The sequence below is a fragment of the Spizellomyces punctatus genome, assembly GCF_000182565.1.
Source record: "Spizellomyces punctatus DAOM BR117 chromosome Unknown supercont1.1, whole genome shotgun sequence".
In the NCBI taxonomy this organism is placed as follows: domain Eukaryota; kingdom Fungi; phylum Chytridiomycota; class Chytridiomycetes; order Spizellomycetales; family Spizellomycetaceae; genus Spizellomyces; species Spizellomyces punctatus.
Window position 1 is genome coordinate 1972040 of NW_015971537.1, and position 18983 is coordinate 1991022.

Sequence of the window (18983 nt, forward strand, 5' to 3'; positions counted from 1 at the left end):
TTTGGTAAGCGACTAGTCCCGCTCGATCTTTCCTGAGGGCGAACATGTCGGATATCGGAGGATTTTCTATTTATGTAAGGGAGGTTGGTGTGAAATGAAAAGTGTAGTGCATCTGTGTGGACGACGATTTTCTGGTATTAAGACGGTCAACCTTGTCGTGGTATGCGTTGGTTACGGGTCTTACCCTACTGGCTGCCAGCTAATACCTTGGGCAATGATCTGGCAGCATTCAAACAGCAACAAAGCGGAATACTGAGAAGAATTTGCGCAAAATGGCGTCCCAGACGATGGTGCAGACTCGGGTGATGCCAAATCGTGCGCACGACTATGTGTATGGTACGTACGAAGTAGATTCTTTGCGTATGAAACGACATTATAGTTATCTCACCCTTGAACAGATACGAATCACACCGTTGCGGGAAGGAAGGATCATGTAAAGGCCATGATGAAGGCGCAGACTCATGATGTGGTATGGTTGCCCGACTTTCTCTGCTTGTTGAGCCGCACGCATATGCAACTACAAACTGACATGTATTCGTATTCAAAGCTCATTCATCCGTCCTTCACCAACATGTTCTCCTCACTCCCACATCACCCATCCGCAGCCTATTCCCTCCGCACACATCCGCTACCTCCTCACGTAGGCCAAGACCGGCGTGCCTACAACCCACCCAACCCTGATGTAACCGGTGCGAATCGGTACCAGTACTTTAAGCGACCCATCATACCCTACATGCCCAGTCTCGGCACCCAAATTGTTTATGCCAGACGTCCCAATATGCTCGCTCAAACAGCAGGAGCTCAACATCAAACCCGCCCTGTAACACCCCCGACAAAAACGGTTGGGATTCAAACCACCTACCGCGAATCTGAAGCACAAACAGATCCATACTCTCCAGAATACACAACCGCGGGCCCCACACCCCCCGAGCTCCTGGCCCTCGCAACACTTACCTACGGCGCCGGCCTCCCCGTTACTCAAACGGAACTTGAAATGATTGAAAGAGCTCGGGCGAAACGAGCTTGGGAAGCCGCCTTACCCCCCGTGATAGACCAAGAATCGTTTGAAAAGCGCCTTCGCATGATGGAGGAAATGGAATTGGCTGAATGGCGAGAGCGCGAAGAGGAAATTAAACGGATCCAAGAGGCTCGATTGGAGATCTTGACTAAAGTGATTGAAAATCGCGAACTAGAAAATGAAAAGATCAACAATGAGCGTGTGCATCGAGTTTGGGAGAAGAAGTTGATGGAGAGGGATGCGGCTCTAGAGAGGATTCAGAGAAAAAGGGTGAAAGGTTCGTTTTTTGTACTTGACTCTTGTAGGGTGCAGTGGCTGACAAGGATCGACTCTCTCGTAGCACTCCGGAAACTAACGGACACGCGCAACAAGGTCGAGCCGAAAATCCATCGACGAGATATCATTACCGATTACGCCAATTACGGGTCTGCAGTCTACGCACCCAAAGCCCGCGACGGTGTGTTTTATGACAAACCATCGGCTGCTGTGCACGTTCGGGTGGATGATTTCGAGGATTATCATGGTATGTCCTTATTTTTGAGGCATGTGAAGGAGTTCCATTTTGGTTAACTGGATGCTATTAGGCATCCAAGAACTAGAAGAGAGTCTACCTCCTAAATACCTTCGCCCCGATTTCTCCATCCCGACGAAATCGGCGGTCCACAAGAGAAGTCTCTCTGCTCGACGGGTAAGCGACTATAAGCACGGCATATTGCCATACGAGAAACACATTGGCTCATTCCATTCAATTAGGACCTCCACATGCAAAATCAACTCGCTCTCATGGATCAGAGACTCAAAGAGCGGAAAGCATTATCGCAACAAGAGGAGAAACCATTGCGCTTTGCGCAGAGGATTGAAAAGCCGCCTATAAGGCCTCCAACTCCTCATATCGACAATCCGTACGTAATGAGAGTATTGCTCTTGTCTGGATTATGCTGATGAGTTTCTTTTGGGGATACAGAAGTATGGAAGATGAGGAGTTGGATGTCGCAGCTATTTTGTTGCAAAAGCTGATTCGAGGACGATTGGTGCAGAACATGATGTACCAAGGTAGGTATAATGAACACGAGACATGGGATGAAGGTAACGAATACTAACTTCATACCCAAAAACCAAAATAGGCAAGGAGCGCCGTCTCAACCTCATCAACGAGCTGCGTACCCGCCAAAGCATCCGTCTCGCCACCTCTCCCCCACGTACGGCAACTACAACTCGCATATCCACCCGTCCAGTTTCCGCCGCTGTCGCCCGAGCCACCTTTGATTCACTACTCACACACCCTGAAGCCCCGGTTCCTCAAATCGCCACAGCGGCAGGTGATGCTGCAGCATTTCAGGCCCTCGAAGGCGGTGCGTCACTCTCCGAAGCGGTCGAAAAGGCATTGGAACGCCAAGATCAGGTCGTTCGTGAACGGAGCGTTGGTAGTGCTCGTGGAGGTGCTGGAGAAGACCTAGTCGATGAAGCCGATGAAGAAATTGTTTACACACCCGTCGAAGACATGCAAGCGCCGATTCGCCCGACTTTACCAATGCTCGTCGAAACAACCCTTCAAGCTCCTTATACTGCCGCTACCCTCCAGTACCTAACCGACGAACTCGTCCGTCTCCGTGAGTCCCAGCGCATTTCAGCCTTGGTCCGTCTAGCCCTCCGCACCCGTCGTATGCGAGAAGCAGAGGAAAGCGGAAAGCGTCAGGCCGAAATTCACCGGCGTATGATTGAAGATGAGATTTTCCGACAGGTCATGCAGGTTCACCAGGAGACTGTTGACTCGTTCTTGGAGAATGTTATTTGTGGAAGTGTGGAGAGATGTGCTAGCCTGGAGAGTCGGCGGGCGGTTAGAGAGTATGCGGAGCGTGTGGGAGAGGTTGTATGGGGAATGGAGAGGAGTGGAGTTAGTCAAGAGGAGACGGATAGGAGGATTGTTAGGGACCTCGTGAGCTCATTCTTGATTCCAGAGGTGGAGAGACAGACATTGAGAAATCGAGGTTTGTTACTTATCCCGCTGTTCTTGTCCCAATTTGCTTCTAATTGACACATAACAATCAGTGAAAAACGATCAAAGAAAATACCTGCAAGCAGCGCACGCAGCTATTCATAGTCAACTCCCTACGATCGAATCCGCCACTGCCACCGGAAGCACGAGCGAGGAGGACAATGAAAAGCGATCAACGTCCCGACCAGCATCGCGACCAGCGTCCAGACTTGCGTCCCATCCAACTTCCCGACCAGCGTCCCGACCGGCAGGACAAGAATTTTGAAGCATTTGTAGGTGTAACGGACGTTGTTAATGACTTACACAAAATAAATCCGTTGTAAAATATATTTAAACACAAGCTACATCCCGACAAGTGGCTCATTGTTAGATACAGCGCCCTCCACAATCTTTAAAACCTCTTCAATATCCTTCAAGACACCCCCCACGTTCCCATGCGTACACTTTACAACTCGCGCAGCACAGCGACACAGTTCCTTTATCACTACCCCCGTCTTACCGCTTTCTCCACCTTCGTTCCAGCACAACTTGGCAGCCAGCACAAATTGCACACCGATCATGGGATGAAACCGCTCGTATGAGATGATGTACATGCACAAAACGTAGAGCGCAAGGCGGGCTGAGGGTTCGGGGCTGTGGAGATGGGTGTGAAGATGCCGTGACACATGCGTGAAAAGGCGGCGGGTATGAAGACGGGGCAGGGGGGAAGGGTCCGGAAGGCTTTGGATCATTTGGAGAAGCGAGGCGTGACGGCTATTCCATATCTCCTCTGGAGACGAGGCCAAAGATGGAGGGACGTGAGAGAATACAGTAAGGATAAATGTGTCAAGTGTGTTCAGTGTCGTAGGGATCATCGGCGTGGCAAGTTGGCCACCATTGGCAGGGAAAAACACGGGATAAAGGGACTCTAGAAGCCCCGTAATAGGTTTCCTCAACTCCACTTCCAACCACTCGCCTACAGCCTTTTCTTCACTCACGCTCATCGGTCCCTCCACACCCAACAGCGCATCCACTCCGCCTTGAGCACACCTTTCACAATCACATTCAAATCCATATTTGCTCCAGAGTGTTTGTTGTCGTTCTCCTCGCTCTCCCATTCCGTCAACATAGGTGCCCAGAAGCTCCTCTCCGGCATGCACGTCCCGAATCGTGCGAACAACCTGCTCACGGCCTTCATACAGTACCGAACAGTTTGGATGACACGAATGGTTCAAGAGAGCACCGAGTGGAAATGTCCCTTCGCCGATGACAAAGAGTTCGCCGTCGTGAATGGAAAAATTGTTGGAGCGGAATCGGAGCAGGTGGGAGAAGAGGTCTTGGGAAGTTGTAGATGCCGGCATCTTGGGAAATTTCAGTACGCCTTGAATTATCTTGGCCCATTCTGACTTGTCAATCTCGTTAAGCACTTCTTCGTGGCCTTGTAGCGATAAGAAAGCCTCGATACCCACTGTATCCACTCCTTTTTTTAACGAAGACAAGACTTTAACCAGCATTTCCTCATCTTTGTCCCAGTCGCCGCTCTCCCCGCCGTTCCCTCTCTGCTTCCATATTTTGCAGAGCGTTGCGTGTCCCGCATCCCAGTCCTCTTTTTGGCACTTTTTACCACAGTATGTTGCCCGCTTGCATGACGAGCACCTTGTTAGTGGCGTGCTGAGCTGATCACTGCGAATCAGACAGTAATGGCAGGCTGTCGGGTCAAGGACCACTGTGCCAATTGCGTTCGATGTAAACAGAATTGTTCCAGCTGGTATGAAGACGGATGTAACTAGGATGCGCCGCTTGGCAGGGTGTGGTTGGAGAGAGAGGTTGTGGGATCTGAGGAAGCTGTCCAGGGACGGGTGGGGGGACGGCGGGGGAAGGCCCATGGTGCCTTTGGGTGAACAATGTCAATCAGCAGGACAGCGCGCGTCAGTCTCTGCACTGCAAACAAAATGGAAGGTTTTTTCAAGATTGTGGCATCCTGGTTTTGTTTGGACTTTTTTGCAACGCTGCACCATGGACGTAAGAGTAAGATGAATTACTGGCAGGAATAGCCTTGCAAATTGGCCATTCCTTTCTTCTGGTAAGCCCTCCGTGGCTTCAATTGTTATTTTATCATGATCTACTCCAAAAGCGAGCGGCCCATCAGCTATTTACTCCCCTTAAGTTCTTGCGCCTTTTCCATGCTTCAACGGTTGAAATGTTAACCAATGAGCTTGCATTTCGTCCTCAGCAATGGGCAAGGAACTCCCAATTCCTCGTCGCTCTGCTCATGCGGAATGGATAACGTAATCACTCACTGTTGCCATGGCAAGTCGGAATGACTCACCGAGCAGATCGCTTTGGCCTTCCTTCCAACTTTTTGACATTTCCAGTCCACCAGATTGACAGTTTCCATCATGTCGCATTCCTCCACCGTCCTCTCGAGAAGGATCCTAAGTAGAACGACAGTAAACAAATGTTATTTGTTCCGACATTCCACACTCTGCCCGCACTATTTGTCGACAACGGCGCGTGTAGATGCAGCGAAACAAACGTTTGGGGGCAAGCCGTCAAAGAGCTCGTTCCATAAAGACGGTCGAGATTGGGAGAGTTCAGGGGCGGCAGGTGGACAGCTTGGGAAGAAGGGTAAAAGCAAGGACAAGGACCGGGACAGGGAACGACGAGAGAGAGACTTTCTGCGGAAGGAACCGGAACGGCATGGTCGACCGACGACGGTTCGGCCTATAAAACCGAAAGCCCCGCCCAAGCCAAAGGATATTCATCTCCAAGAAGGCATCAGTGTTTCAAATCTGAGTACACTGCTGGGTGTCAGCTACCAAAAGCTTGCGAGACAAATGAAGCGATTGGGACTGGAGGACACTGGTGCGGATTTCGTCCTGAATTCTGAAATGGCGAGTTTGATTGTACTCGAGTATGGAATGAACCCTGTTGTAGCCGCCCTTCCAGATTTGGATCTGAAACCCAGGCCTCCACCAGAGGACTGGTCAGATTTCCCAGTCCGGCCGCCAGTGGTCACCATCATGGGTCATGTCGATCACGGCAAAACAACACTGTTGGATGCTTTGCGCAAAACATCTGTGGCAGCAGGGGAAGCCGGTGGGATTACACAGCACATTGGTGCATTTTCGGTTTTGTTACCCTCCAAAAAGCGCATTACGTTCTTGGATACGCCTGGACACGCGGCCTTTTCTGCCATGAGAGCCCGGGGGGCACAAACAACTGATATCGTTGTGTTGGTCGTAGCAGCGGATGATGGTGTCATGCCACAGACGGTAGAAGCCATCAAACACGCCTTGACCGCTCAGGTGCCCATTATTGTCGCCATCAACAAGTGCGATAAACCTCATATCAACCTTCGAAAGGTCAAGGAAGGGCTTTTGAGGCATGAAATTGTTCTGGAAGAATACGGTGGTGAGATACCTGCTGTGCAAATTTCTGCGCTGACGGGCAAGGGGCTGGATGAACTGGAAGAAAACATTCTCACGCTTGCGGAAGTGATGGATATCCGCGGTGATCCTTCCGGACCTGTCGAAGGCGTTGTCGTTGAATCAAAACTTGTACGAGGTCGGGGCAATGTGGCGACTGTTTTGGTCAAGCGGGGGACGTTGAAGCCGGGTGGTGTGGTTGTCGCTGGAACGACGTGGTGCAAGGTTCGGGTTATGCATGATGAACATGGAGTTGCTGTCAAAGAGGCTGGACCGTCTTTGCCGGTTGAGGTCATGGGATGGAAGGAGCTACCTGCCGCTGGAGATGAGGTTCTGGGGGCGGATAAGGAGGTGAGTTGTACCTGCATGCGCAGTATATGACCGCCACTAATGTGTATGGAATCAGGACCTTGCAAAGAAGGTGGTTGAAAGCCGAGTCGAACGTACAAGACGGCTAAAGGCCATCGAAGGCATTGATCAGCTGAATGCAGCCAGACAAAAGGAGAAGCAGGTCCGCGAGGGAAAAGTCGATGCGGCGACGCCTGATGACACGTCAACGATACCCACTCAAAACATTATCCTGAAAGGTGGGTTCCCATGTCATGGACTCTGGTCTGGTGTGCGGGACTCAATATTGTATCAATATTCGGTAGCCGATGTACATGGGTCACTGGAAGCCCTCGTGGATGCCATCCACGGCCTCCCAGCCCACGAAGTCCGAATCAAGATAGTAGGATCCGGCGTGGGACCCGTCACGGAATCCGACATTGACTCTGCGTCAGCAACAGGAGGTATGTCTTCGTACCACGGTCCCCTTGAGGATCTCTGCTAACACAATCACACATAACCCAGCAACCATCATCTCGTTCAACCTCCCCACCGACAAGCGCACCCACTCTTATGCCAGTTCCAAAAAAGTGCAACTCGTATCCCACCAAATCATTTACAAACTCTTGGACGACCTTAAAGATATGTTGAGCGATCTCTTGCCACCCGAGATGGTGACAGAAGTCCATGGGGAGGCGGAAATTGCCCAAATTTTTAGAATCAATGTCAAGGGCAAAGTGACGGAGGCTGTTGCGGGGTGTAGGATCATTACGGGGAAAATGCAAAGAAGTCATAAAGTCCGCGTCGTAAGAGCGGGAGAAATTGTTTATGATGGTATGTTTTTGGGAATTTTGGTGTGGATTGGTTTCCTTTAGGTTTCTCATGGACCTTTTTTTCAGGAACATTGAAAACATTCAAACACCACAAAAAAGATATTCAAGAAGCTTCCAAGGGGCTTGAATGTGGGATGGGATTTGAAGGGTTTGATAAGTTTGAGGAGGGAGATATTATTCAAGGGTATACCATTGTAGAAAAGAAGCGGCGCATATCGTAATAAGGGCTTATTCTTTAATTTATACGCAAGTAAAATAATGTACATTTGGGAAGCTTGTTCTTATGGAAGTTGGTGTGATGCTCAAGTTTTGAAAGATGTGGATTCGGCGGCGAGGGCTGCTTGTCGTTTTGCCTTTTCGACTCGATCTTGTGTCAAAAACTGTTCTGCTCGTTGTGCAATATCTGTGCGAAACAAAACAACAAGTATCAACGACCGGATACGATAATATAAACGAGGGAATACGCAAAAAACACTTGCGTTGTAAATCCAGCACCCGATCTTGAATCGCATGTAACCGCTCCGCAAGGGCTTTTGCAGAATTATCTATATTGACAAGTTCTTGTTGTGGTTGTTGAGGCATTATGTGTGTTGTGCCTTGTGGAGGGGCTCCGCCGTCATGGTGATGGTGTTGGGTCTGCTGGTGAGGCCGGAGACCGACACGATCGTAAATATTATTGATGGCAAGTTTTGTTTCACTCAACATGCGCATCTAAATAGGTTGTTGCATCAGTGATTAGCACACTAATACAATAAACGAACAATAAACAAAGATATCGTAAACAAAAACCCACCCGTTCTTTCCCAGTATTATCCCTCTCCTCCAACCTCTGCTCCAAATACGCACACTCCTGCTTTAAGCGATCCAACCTCTTTTGCAACGTCCCCAACGTTGAATTATAAACCAAAATCAAATCATTCTTTTCCTTGACGAGCTCGACCAGGATGGTTTGCACGCGTTCCATTTCGTCTGTGGAGTCGCTGACGGTTTTTGAGAGGTCTTGGGAGGTTTCTAGGAGGGTTTTGTGGCGCATTAGGATGTCGTTTATGTGGGGTTCGGGGATGTCGAGGTAGTCGGGAGGGAGGAGATCTACGACGGATTGGAGGTAGGTTTCGTAGATTTGGTATTTTTCTGGAAAGGGGAGGGTTTCTGTGAGTTGCGGATAACAACTCATTGGGTGCTCTTCTACGTACGGATAAGGTGGAGGGTGTGGTTGTGTTTGGTTTGTTCGGTGTGGAGGGTTTGCGTTAGGGTGTAGAGTTCTTGTTCCTATTGTTTTGTAGTAGGATTCATCGTCATCAACAATAACGAAAACAAGAACCATACACATAAAACAAGCAACGATCAAATAAAGACCTTTTGTTCCCTCAATTTCCGTTCAGCTTGCGCTTTAGCATTCGCTCTCTGCCGTTTCGCATCATTCTCTTTCAAGAATTTCTCAAATTTCGTTACACGGTCCCGTATTTGTTTTTGCTATCCAAAAAAGCATTTCTAAACGATTTATAAATTTCGATATTTTCAACGGATATGTGCATTTAAACCTTTGCTTTCAATTCCTCCTGCTTTTCTCGACATTCTTCCATCCTTCTCGCGAAATCCAATCGCTTTTTTTCGAGCTGGGATTGAACGGATTGCATTTCCTTTTTTTTCTGGAGGAGGAGGGTGGATTGGAGGGTGTGGCGGGTTGCAAAGTGAGTTGCTGGACGCTGCAAAGGTGTTAGATGTGAGCGGTTTCTTTGGTGAATGGTGTGCTAGTTGGAGTTGAATACTTGCGTCATTTGGGATAATCGGTTGGATACTGCACAAAAAAAAGCATATCTAAGTACATTCCCTACGACAGCAACTAAAATAGATGGCAAAACCTCACATTTTTCCACCTCGCTGCGTAACAAACGTCTCGCCCTCTTTTTTCTCGACTTCGGTGACATGTTCGACGACGGGTGGAGGGGCGGGTGTCCGCATCCGCGTTGCAGGCCGGACGGTCGCCGAGAAGGTGATACCCGGAGATGGCGACGCCATTCTTGTCAAAAATAACAGAAAGGAAGAATACTAGATCGTTTTGATGCGAACAGCGCTGGGCAACCTGGGACGTTAAATGCTTACCTAATCGACCCCGACAAGGGTTGCGACTTGATCTGAGGGTTTTGGGCGGTTTTCTGGAACAGGGATGTTATATAACCATCATGGATATTGTACGTTGAGGTCGACAAAAAAAGAGAAAGGTTACTCTTGAAGCGATAAATTTGGAGTATGGACTTGGATGACACACCACGATGAGTTATTCCACATTACTGTTTTCGACACCGCCGCGAAAGGTTGCGCCCGAGTCCTTTCCGTCGCATCAATCACCGTTGGGCCCACCCCATCCACCACACCCTCTCTCTCACGCACATGCATCAACCCCTCTCCTCCCTCATCCCCCCCATGCGCACCCATCCTCAACACCCCTCCTCCCCCGCCCAGATCCCTCCCGCAAAATCCAACAACAACCCATACCAAGTCCTCGCCGCTCCCTCCTCCTCCCATCTGCCCGCTCCGCCTCGCAGCCTATCCTAAATGACCTTGTTTACTCCTCTTTGACCCGATCCCCATATACGGGGTCCCCGCGTGACAGTGGCATGCTACTACAAACATCGCGCGGAACACTCTCCGATGATGATAGTATCAAAACCCGGACGCCTCCACTCTCGATCTCGGATTTAGGTCGAAAAGGATTATTATTAGATGGTGTGGGTAGACGAGAAGGACGGAAGTCTGTTCCACTTCCTGACATAAGACCACCATTAGGAGATGGTCAAACTGATTATGGGCCGGTTCCAACTGGGTTGCTTTCGCCCACGTTTTCGGATGAGCGATTGGATACACTTCCACCCCTCCTTCCCATTCCCCCGAAATTCACGACAAAGAACTATAAAGACAAGACGTTACAAATGAAGATTGAGGATTTTGATAAAGTTGCGGAAAAGTTGGCGGATGTTGAGCGGGCTGGGTGGTTTGAAGGGGAATTGGATGAGGAGCTTTGGAGGCAGTTGGAAAAAGAGGATGAGGGGTCCGGTGGGTCTGATGGGGAGGAGGGTGGTGACGGGGAAAGGGTGGTTCAAGAGGTGGTCAATGTGCCGAAGCGTTTGAGTTTGGCGCCGACTGGGACGACTTTACCCCCGCTGATTCAACCTGTGCCTGCCAAACCTGCCGGATGGCGACGATGGTGTGGGTGTTTTTGACGAAAAGCATCCAACAACCTTACCACCGAGTCAGACTTATTCCTTTCCAAGCTGGGGAATGGATATAAGCGTAGATGGTGCTTGTGACAAAAAGACAGTCACCGGGAAAAGCAGGAAACCCCGTACATAGATTTGATTTATACCCCACGCATGATTTAATGGACATATATAAACTTTTTTTTTTCGACTCGCCAGAGCTTTATAAAATTGTGTGTTTATTTGCACAGAATCAAAAAGCCCCATTACCCAAAATAAATAAAAGTAACAGTTACGAAAATAAATAAGCATTTCCACTCGTCCTCACTCAACTATGCAAATATTGACTATCTTGACTAGACTACAATCCCAACTTTTCCGCCACCTTCTTCGCCAACCCTCGATATACCTCCGCATGCACACTCGTAGGCTGGGCAATAACAATAGGTGTCCCCGCATCTGATGTTGCGCATACATCAGGGTGAAGTGGGATATTAGCCAAGATGTCGAGATCCATGGACTGGGCGGTGGAGACGAGGTGGTCTTGGTTTCCGAAAATGTGGGAGGTGTGTGAGCAGTTTGGACATTGGTATAAGGACATGTTTTGGACGAGGCCGAAAATCTAGATAGAAACCGAAATGGGATATGCGTAAAAGGTTATGCATTTGGCAGTGGCAAGAGTCACCGTCAATCGTTCTTACGTACCGGTATCCCAACCTTTCGAAACATATTCACCCCCTTTCTCACATCCGCAAGCGCAACATCCTGCGGCGTCGACACAATGACCGCCCCATCCACCACCACCGACTGCGACACCGTCAACTGCGTATCCCCGGTCCCAGGCGGCATATCCACAACAAGAACATCAACCCCCCACTCAACCTGCCGTAACAGCTGCTCCAAAGCCTTCATGACCATCAACCCGCGCCATACGATGGGTGCATCACGGTCTATCAGGAACCCCATGGACATGCATTTGACTCCGTAATTCGTGAGTGGGCGTAAGAGGTTTTGGGGCGTTGTTTCGGGAGTAGAGGTTAGGTTCATCATGCGGGGGATGGAAGGACCAAAAAGATCTGCGTCGAGGAGGCCTGTACTTATGTTTTGGGATGCCAATGCGACTGCGAGGTTCACTAGCATGGAAACGAAAGTTAGGACTTGTTCACCTAAACAATTGTCATGCACGAACCTGCTGTAGTAGACTTTCCTACGCCTCCCTTCCCACTCGCGACCGCAACGACATGCTTGACGCCCTTGATGGGACTTTTGGTCGGTAGTCCGCGGGCCATGCGGAGTGTGGGTGGTGTGCCCTTGACCGGCAGGCCCTGTCCACATGTTAACAACCGATATATAAAAATGTTGGTGTTCGTAAACACTTACGAGTGGGTTATCGTGATAAACCACAGAAGACGTATGAAAACACTTTTGTAACCTTGCTATTCTGCTCGCCATTATCCTCGTCATCTCGTTAATCTTGGCAGATGTCGCAAATGACAAAAACGCTAAACACTCTGTTGCCTGCAAGCACTTGCCATCACGTGACCTATGAATTGTTTTTGGCCTTTGGAAGTTTGTTGGAAATGATCTACGTTTTCCTTCTTTTGAATGGTTGTTTTGGAGAAAGGGATGCCGGCTATTCAGTTGGGCTTTGCAGAAGTCCCCGAGGAGCCTCTGACGTACTCCTTGGATGACTATCCAAACAAGATTGGAGGGAAACCAGTAAGTTGAATCGAATGAGCGGTACAAGTCAACTGAGGTGTACTGACTTTTACAGTTTTGGTTAAACCCATCCAAATACCTATCTTGGACGGATGTGGTTTGTAGTGTTTGTAATAAAGTCATGGTCCTCCTCGTTCAGGTAACGTAAATGTCGTAAACTTTGTTTTTTTTTTTTGCATGCGCTAAATGTGTCGGAACGATAGTTTTATACACCAGAGGATGAACCGCCCGAAGCATACCACCGCGTAATCTATCTATTCTGTTGCCGAGACGGGAAATGTCATAAAACGGACTGGAAGGGGTGGTATGTAATCGTATTGAAAGGGTTCTTGTTGTGAATGGTAGAGTCGTTGACGTGCGTGACAAAATAGTTTCAAAGTGTATCGAAGCCAGTTGGGGGAATGGAATCCGTACTATAACCCTGGTGAAGGAATGCAAGTGGATTCAGTGCAAGGTATGTATCATAGTTATGGTTGTATGTTATATCCCATGATTGATGAGATGACTTTTGTTCAGCACCCCAATGCACAGTCTGCGGCCTCGAAGCTCCCAAAACATGTTCAAAATGCAAAAAAGTACACTACTGCTGCCGAGAGCATCAATTAGTGGATTGGACGGGAGGACACAAGGCCATCTGCGGGACTGACAAGAACACCATCCCATCCACTACTCATCTCTTTCCGGAATTTGAATTGGTATCCGAGGATGAACCAGAGGCTGAACCCGTTCCAACATCCATACCAACACTACCGACACCAGACACAACATCTGAACAACACCAAGAAGAATACGAGGAAACATCCGTGGACGTTGATAAACCCTTTCTCAAATTCCAGAAACGCATCTCCCGCTCCCCTTCCCAAGTCATTCGATACGCCCGTGTTTCGTATTCGACGGATCCTACACCCCTTTACGTCGCTTCCACCCTCCCACCTCCCATCCCCCCCTGTCCATGCTGCAACCAACCCCGCACATTCGAATTTCAAGTCATGCCCCAAATGCTAAATGTACTCGACATTAACCACTATGATGAACATGCCCTCGATTGGGGAACGGTGATTGTGTATTCGTGTGCAGGGAATTGTTGGGGTGAGGAGGTGTTTAGGGAGGAGGTGGTGTGGAGGCAAATGTTTTCAGAGGAGGGGATGGGGGATGCTGCGCGGAGGGCTTTAGAGGGGAAGGCATAAGAGTTTGTTTCTTTATCATTTCCATTAATTTAATAGATCAGTTTCTGCATTGCCACGTACGAACCGACATCGGATGTTCTTCGTAGAGAGGGCGTTTGTCCCATTTTCATAATATTCCTCGTGTGGTTGAATTCTTCTGTGGTGATGGTTGAATGTACAGGTTTTCCTTGATACTATCAAAATAGTGCGTTAACCATCCCAAATGATGACTCCTCATCATTTGCACACTTTAAAAACGCTCATCTTCGCTTGATTAAAAAAATAACAATAAAAATCTATATTTTTTTTTTGGTTCATCTTATCTAGCTACATAGATACCAACACCTACCCTTACGATTCCAATCTTCCTTTCGGCAAGGATCCGTCAAACGTTTGCGAGGCCTTTCACTCTCGCCAAACCGTTTACGAATCTCCTAATAATATTTACCCATTATCGAATGTCCCTATCACGAGCCCATACTATAATTCACTACGACTTCTACTTGCGATCATACAAGTCTTGAAACAACTTCCAAAGCACCGAAAACATGATCCCCTGCAGCCCGTTCGTCAAAATCCGTGTCTTGAGTCCTCGTCCAAACAAACCTCCCACACCATCCTTTTCAATAACGGCCCTGGCCGCCCCAACATAACTCACACGCGTCTCATTCACTTGTCGGTACGTTTTAATCACACGCAAGGAATTTGAAATGGTGTCCGAGACAACAGAGGCCGAGAACCCAATCACAGCTTGACGGGCGAGTTTTCTGGGTGTTGTGGATTGTTGGGGGAGGACTTCAGAGAGGTAATTGTAGGTTGCGAACCAGGGGTAGTGGCCAACAAACGTGGCCGCGGCAGAAGCGACGGCGCCGTACCACAGAGTGGGGATACCGTTTGCAGCGATACGAGCACGGAGGATGCGAACGCCGTCGTTTCCTTGTGTTTGGAGGGTTGTTTTTAATGTGTCGACGGGCGTCAAGAACATGCGAAAAGAGGCAGCAGCGGCAGAAGCGCCAATGGTTTTGACGGCGACGGGCCAATCCTTGGTGAGGTCAGAGCTCTCCAAGAGGGACATTGCAAATGCGTTTGCAGCCGTGTCACCAAAGCGGGAGAGGGGGCCTTGAATGAGGGCGGGTCCAATGCCTCTGTAAAAGCGGAGGATTTTACCGTCCTTGTAGAGGGTTTGCAGGGCTTGTGTCGTCGTTGTTCCATATCTATACTGGTAGTTCATTGTCGTGCGGAGGGGCTGCACGAGAGCGAGAGCGCCAAGTCAAATCCCAAGTGCAAAGTACGAGTGAGAACAAGTAGGAAGCAAAAATAAAAGAAGAAAGCTATTAGCAAAATGAGGAATGCAATCGTCCAGGCGAAAAAAGAAAATACAATACCATGAGAGTGCAGACTTGAACAACCATGGCAGCAGCCCCCGACAACCCACCCCCCATGGCTCTCTCGAGCGCCTTGTTAACGTTGAACGAAGAAGATGTAGTCTGTGATGTGGTCATTTTCGTTCAATGGCGAGTTGACAAAAATCCTCCTCCGAATTGCGAAATGCTTCAAGGCGCCAAAAAGCTTCGTGGGAAAAAAGTGCCAGTGGCTTAGTATGAAATTGCCGGCGGCAATAAAACCAAAAATAGGGAAATTAAAAGATATCCATGCACGTGAAAGAGATCGTGCTGTGCCATTACCTAGTGACTGTGCCTTATTTCGGGCATGACATAAGCACTTTATTCGGTCGAGACTTGCGCCCTCGAGCTATGTAAAAACACTTTAAATGCAATGAGTTTTACAATAGTCCTCAACGGCGTCTCGCAAGGGTCGGTTGGTATATAGCTTTTCTACTTGCAAGGGCTCATTAGTCATAGGATCTTTTTCCTTGTGGGCTGTCAGATATTCCACTAGGGCTTCGCGTTCATAGGAGATACCACTTGGTGCGATCACTGGGTCTTTGAAAAGTTCAAATGTTCAAAGGACAGCGAAAGTATTCGGGATCATTATCTGTAGGATCAGCTGTCGTTGCACTGTACACGACATCGCAACAACGTGCTGCAATTATTCGCCAGTATGCGTCAGATCTCGGGGGTTTCTCAGAGTCCTCTCGCGGAGAGCATTTATGGCTCGTTGAACTGCTTGTCCCGCAGCACGGTCACGAAGATGTCCAATAGTATCAAAATTCGCCTTATTGAAAACCTCCTTGAGCTTCGGACCGACGAACCAAAGCGCGTCTATGGGATCGTTCAGTAAGACTGGTTGTTCTTCAATGAGATTGCTGTCGGCGTACATTATTTATGTATCCTTAATGAATTTGCAATAATAATAATAATATATACTGTTTCTGTTTTTGCTGCATGCTGTTATCATCGATGCAATAATGACAAGACCTTAAGGTTGAAAGTGGACACCTTCTTGGACTACAGTACTGTAGTTCAATCAATGCCCTTGACGATCAGGTGACTCTCCAAGCTGGCGTGACCTCACGTGATTATTGAGGCAGCGGATGATGTCAGCAAAAGGTTCGTTTTGATGCCCCGTCCTGGGCTCTTCGAGTCCCAATGCATTTATACCTGCATAGATTGATATAATGGATAAGGAGGATATTGCAGGCATTCATTGCATATCTACGGTTGCGCAATCCAGAGTATTACGTGTATTGAGGCACCGACATGAACTCTTCATGTATCAAATGTAAAATTTTGTGTGTGCCCTCTTGGGTGAGAATGATTTTTAGGCGCTTAAGGGATACGGCGTCATATGCATCCATGTATCTATGGAATTCCTCCCTCTTAAAAGTTCAGAACCGAGATGAAATTCCATTCGCAAACACATCAACTTGCACACCACACATTCCAATGTCCATCACGCAAAACCTCGATAGATTCCCCTCGTCACCGGCAAAAGCGTAAACCTCGGAGGCGTTACAACAGGCACATCCCGCACCTGCACCGGTTTCAAAGCAGGTACATTTGTACCAAACGCTCCGAATAACGTGCATGTACGTGCATGGTACCTATCAACCACATCTGCAAGCGCAGGTTCCTCCATGGAGAGCGGGAATCCCAATCGCGATAGGTACATGATATGAAATGCCCGTTGAACAGAGTTTGTGTGGTGATAAACGTCTTGGATTGTTCGTCCCAGCTCTTGTTTCAAGTGCTCCACAATGCTCTTTTCGAGTGTAACGCCTCCAACGCGATTCCATTCTTGATGAATGTACCATAACGCCTGGAGCACGTATGTGGAAGGTTGGCTGATCAAGTCCTCATCCTGACCCTGATCCTTCCCAAGCTGTACCATGTCATGCTGCATCTCGTCTTGTATTCCCCGTACCAATATCTCCCGAACTCGCTCACAGACACTCGTCACCCACACGGAATGACAATCGACATAAAGCTTCATGAAGGTCTCCAAACACCCCTCTAGAACTTTTGGTCCACAGGGTAAATCCCCTTGCATCCCCTTTAATCGCATGGCAACCCGCTTTGCAACCCGTCCGATGCCCAATGTGTCATCCATGCCCTTTCCGACCATTAATAACCGTAACCCATCCACGTACGCCTGCATACCATTCTGAAAGACTTGATCAAAACGGATGGTTTCGAGTCCCTTCATGTCCTCTAGTATCGCTTTCAAACCTCCTTCGAATCCGTCTGCCACTTTTGTCATTCCGTCCATGGCACCTCGTGTCCAGAGTTCGGTGGACAGGTTCGTGCAAGGTGGGAGTGTACATGTTGTTGGGCGGGACGAGAGGCGTTTGAAATGGGTTTCGAGGGTGCGGTCGGTGGTGTGTGCAAAAGGGGTGTGGAGGAGGCGGGTGTAAAGGTCGTAGGCTTCGCCAACCACAGCTGTACACATCTGTACAAAAAAGTTACGATTAGTAACCAGCATTCCAACATTGCTTGCACTTAAGACAAAAGCAAAATAATTCGTACCACATCCCAATCCCGTAACTCTTCCAACACCTCATCCACCCCCTTTCGAATCCTCTTCAAGTCTTTTCCACTCATAACATGCTCCAACGCTCCTTCCACACTCTTTGTCGTCTCTTTTTCCATTAGTTCCACCCACGCTCGCACCCCGTCGCGCACATCCACACCCGCCCATGCCACACGCGGTCGAAACTCCTGCACACTCCCCGGCAAATACCGCCAAATACTATGCATATTCCTATACAACCCCGTCATGTCCGTGTCCTGGACGCGTTGTACCGTTCGTGAAAAGACATCTTTGCAAAACAGGGTGTAAATATCTTGAACAGTTTTTGTGAATGAGGTAAGTGTGGTTTCGATGGGGTGCGTTGAATTTGACGGGTGTGGGAGGTGGCGGCGAGCTGTGAGGAGTGATTGGAGGGGTTCGTGTGTGGGTTCGAGCAGGGTTATAGCGCAGAGGGTTTCTGCAATGTTCTGAAATGATTTTGAAAGTCATTTCCTTTTCGTAATAAACTTTACACTCTGGCCGTCAAAACACACCTGTGGATCTTGATCGAACGATCCCAGGAACCCTTGAGCGCGCTCAATAATCTGAGCTCTGAAATGGCTCACGGCATTCCATTGGCGTCGTATCACTGGAAACGACATCTGTGCAGGTGGTTCCGTTATGATGCGCATAACGGGAAAAAGTTTTACGTATGGAATGGGACAAACGGAACGTACCATGGGACGCAACGCTGTATCAGATTGTTGGAGGTTTTCGTAAATTCTTTGGGCGATGATGTAGAGGAGTGTACAGGTCAGGTAGGCATGGGATTCCATCGCGTGCCAAATCTGCGTTCCTTTTGAGTATCGAAACTTTTTGCAGTTTTTTATAGAAAAAGATCCCAAACCTGCTCGGGTGTATCCACCAACACCTTGATTTGTGCCGCAACCGAATACACTATCCCCCGCTTTTGTTCCAGACTAGCATCTTTATCCTTCACCAACCGCATGCCCACGGCAGTCTTTAACGTACGCGCATCGCACATGGTCGATAGTGACTCGATATTTTGCGAAATGGTTGTTGAATGGGTTTGCATGGACTTTATGGCGTCAGCAGTGTTGATGAGGTCTCGGTACCGTTCGCCGACCATGACGCGTAGATCCTGCTTTTTGCGCTCAATGTCCGTGCTAGTGTTTTCTGAAATGTAAATGCAAATGGTTTTTTGCATCCGGGAACGACATTATCTACCTGGTTCGCGCATGGAGTATCCGCACATCTGCCACGGAATGCTTTATAAAGAGACTATCCGCATCGTACCCATCCTCTCGTTGCATCTTTCACAGCAAAACCTTTTTGGCGACGACGACGGGAAAGCTCCGCCCTTCATCCCCCGTGAAGCACTCTGCACGTG

The 18983-nt window shown here is 48.7% G+C and overlaps 9 protein-coding genes across 9 annotated transcripts; 4 read left to right on the forward strand and 5 right to left on the reverse strand.

Moving 5' to 3' along the window:
* The first annotated feature begins 74 nt into the window (after positions 1–74).
* SPPG_00763 (uncharacterized protein) lies at positions 75–3410 on the forward strand. Its single transcript, XM_016749091.1, has 10 exons — positions 75–160; positions 227–336; positions 399–469; positions 548–1295; positions 1359–1541; positions 1603–1706; positions 1772–1920; positions 1983–2071; positions 2143–3006; positions 3068–3410. Exons 2-10 carry the CDS (start codon positions 273–275, stop codon positions 3277–3279), a joined length of 2484 nt encoding a protein of 827 aa, XP_016613128.1. The 5' UTR covers positions 75–160; positions 227–272; the 3' UTR covers positions 3280–3410.
* SPPG_00764 (uncharacterized protein) lies at positions 3328–4922 on the reverse strand. The gene has a single exon (XM_016749092.1). It carries the CDS (start codon positions 4877–4879, stop codon positions 3356–3358), a length of 1524 nt encoding a protein of 507 aa, XP_016613129.1. The 5' UTR covers positions 4880–4922; the 3' UTR covers positions 3328–3355.
* Positions 4923–5388: 466 nt separating this feature from the next.
* SPPG_00765 (translation initiation factor IF-2) lies at positions 5389–7867 on the forward strand. The gene is made up of 5 exons (XM_016749093.1): positions 5389–6772; positions 6828–7008; positions 7075–7212; positions 7274–7582; positions 7648–7867. The coding sequence occupies exons 1-5, from the start codon at positions 5393–5395 to the stop codon at positions 7800–7802; spliced, it is 2163 nt and encodes a 720-aa protein (XP_016613130.1). The 5' UTR covers positions 5389–5392; the 3' UTR covers positions 7803–7867.
* Positions 7729–9621, reverse strand: SPPG_00766 (uncharacterized protein). Its single transcript, XM_016749094.1, has 8 exons — positions 9449–9621; positions 9355–9379; positions 9123–9287; positions 8938–9054; positions 8775–8850; positions 8375–8712; positions 8061–8292; positions 7729–7984 (listed from the first exon to the last, which is right to left on the reverse strand). The coding sequence occupies exons 1-8, from the start codon at positions 9598–9600 to the stop codon at positions 7884–7886; spliced, it is 1206 nt and encodes a 401-aa protein (XP_016613131.1). The 5' UTR covers positions 9601–9621; the 3' UTR covers positions 7729–7883.
* Positions 9622–9747: 126 nt separating this feature from the next.
* SPPG_00767 (uncharacterized protein) lies at positions 9748–10822 on the forward strand. The gene has a single exon (XM_016749095.1). The coding sequence runs from the start codon at positions 9855–9857 to the stop codon at positions 10800–10802; it is 948 nt and encodes a 315-aa protein (XP_016613132.1). The 5' UTR covers positions 9748–9854; the 3' UTR covers positions 10803–10822.
* A 138-nt stretch (positions 10823–10960) lies between these two features.
* SPPG_00768 (uncharacterized protein) lies at positions 10961–12266 on the reverse strand. Its single transcript, XM_016749096.1, has 4 exons — positions 12159–12266; positions 11968–12103; positions 11484–11911; positions 10961–11400 (listed from the first exon to the last, which is right to left on the reverse strand). Exons 1-4 carry the CDS (start codon positions 12240–12242, stop codon positions 11140–11142), a joined length of 909 nt encoding a protein of 302 aa, XP_016613133.1. The 5' UTR covers positions 12243–12266; the 3' UTR covers positions 10961–11139.
* Positions 12267–12368: 102 nt separating this feature from the next.
* SPPG_00769 (uncharacterized protein) lies at positions 12369–13809 on the forward strand. The gene is made up of 5 exons (XM_016749097.1): positions 12369–12497; positions 12553–12636; positions 12701–12801; positions 12869–12951; positions 13014–13809. Exons 1-5 carry the CDS (start codon positions 12384–12386, stop codon positions 13682–13684), a joined length of 1053 nt encoding a protein of 350 aa, XP_016613134.1. The 5' UTR covers positions 12369–12383; the 3' UTR covers positions 13685–13809.
* Positions 13810–13904: 95 nt separating this feature from the next.
* SPPG_00770 (carrier protein) lies at positions 13905–15198 on the reverse strand. The gene is made up of 2 exons (XM_016749098.1): positions 15049–15198; positions 13905–14909 (listed from the first exon to the last, which is right to left on the reverse strand). The coding sequence occupies exons 1-2, from the start codon at positions 15163–15165 to the stop codon at positions 14163–14165; spliced, it is 864 nt and encodes a 287-aa protein (XP_016613135.1). The 5' UTR covers positions 15166–15198; the 3' UTR covers positions 13905–14162.
* Positions 15199–16249: 1051 nt separating this feature from the next.
* On the reverse strand, positions 16250–18925 carry SPPG_00771 (uncharacterized protein). Its single transcript, XM_016749099.1, has 6 exons — positions 18821–18925; positions 18480–18759; positions 18310–18420; positions 18127–18234; positions 17590–18060; positions 16250–17512 (listed from the first exon to the last, which is right to left on the reverse strand). Exons 1-6 carry the CDS (start codon positions 18904–18906, stop codon positions 16517–16519), a joined length of 2052 nt encoding a protein of 683 aa, XP_016613136.1. The 5' UTR covers positions 18907–18925; the 3' UTR covers positions 16250–16516.
* Between the last annotated feature and the right edge of the window lie 58 nt (positions 18926–18983).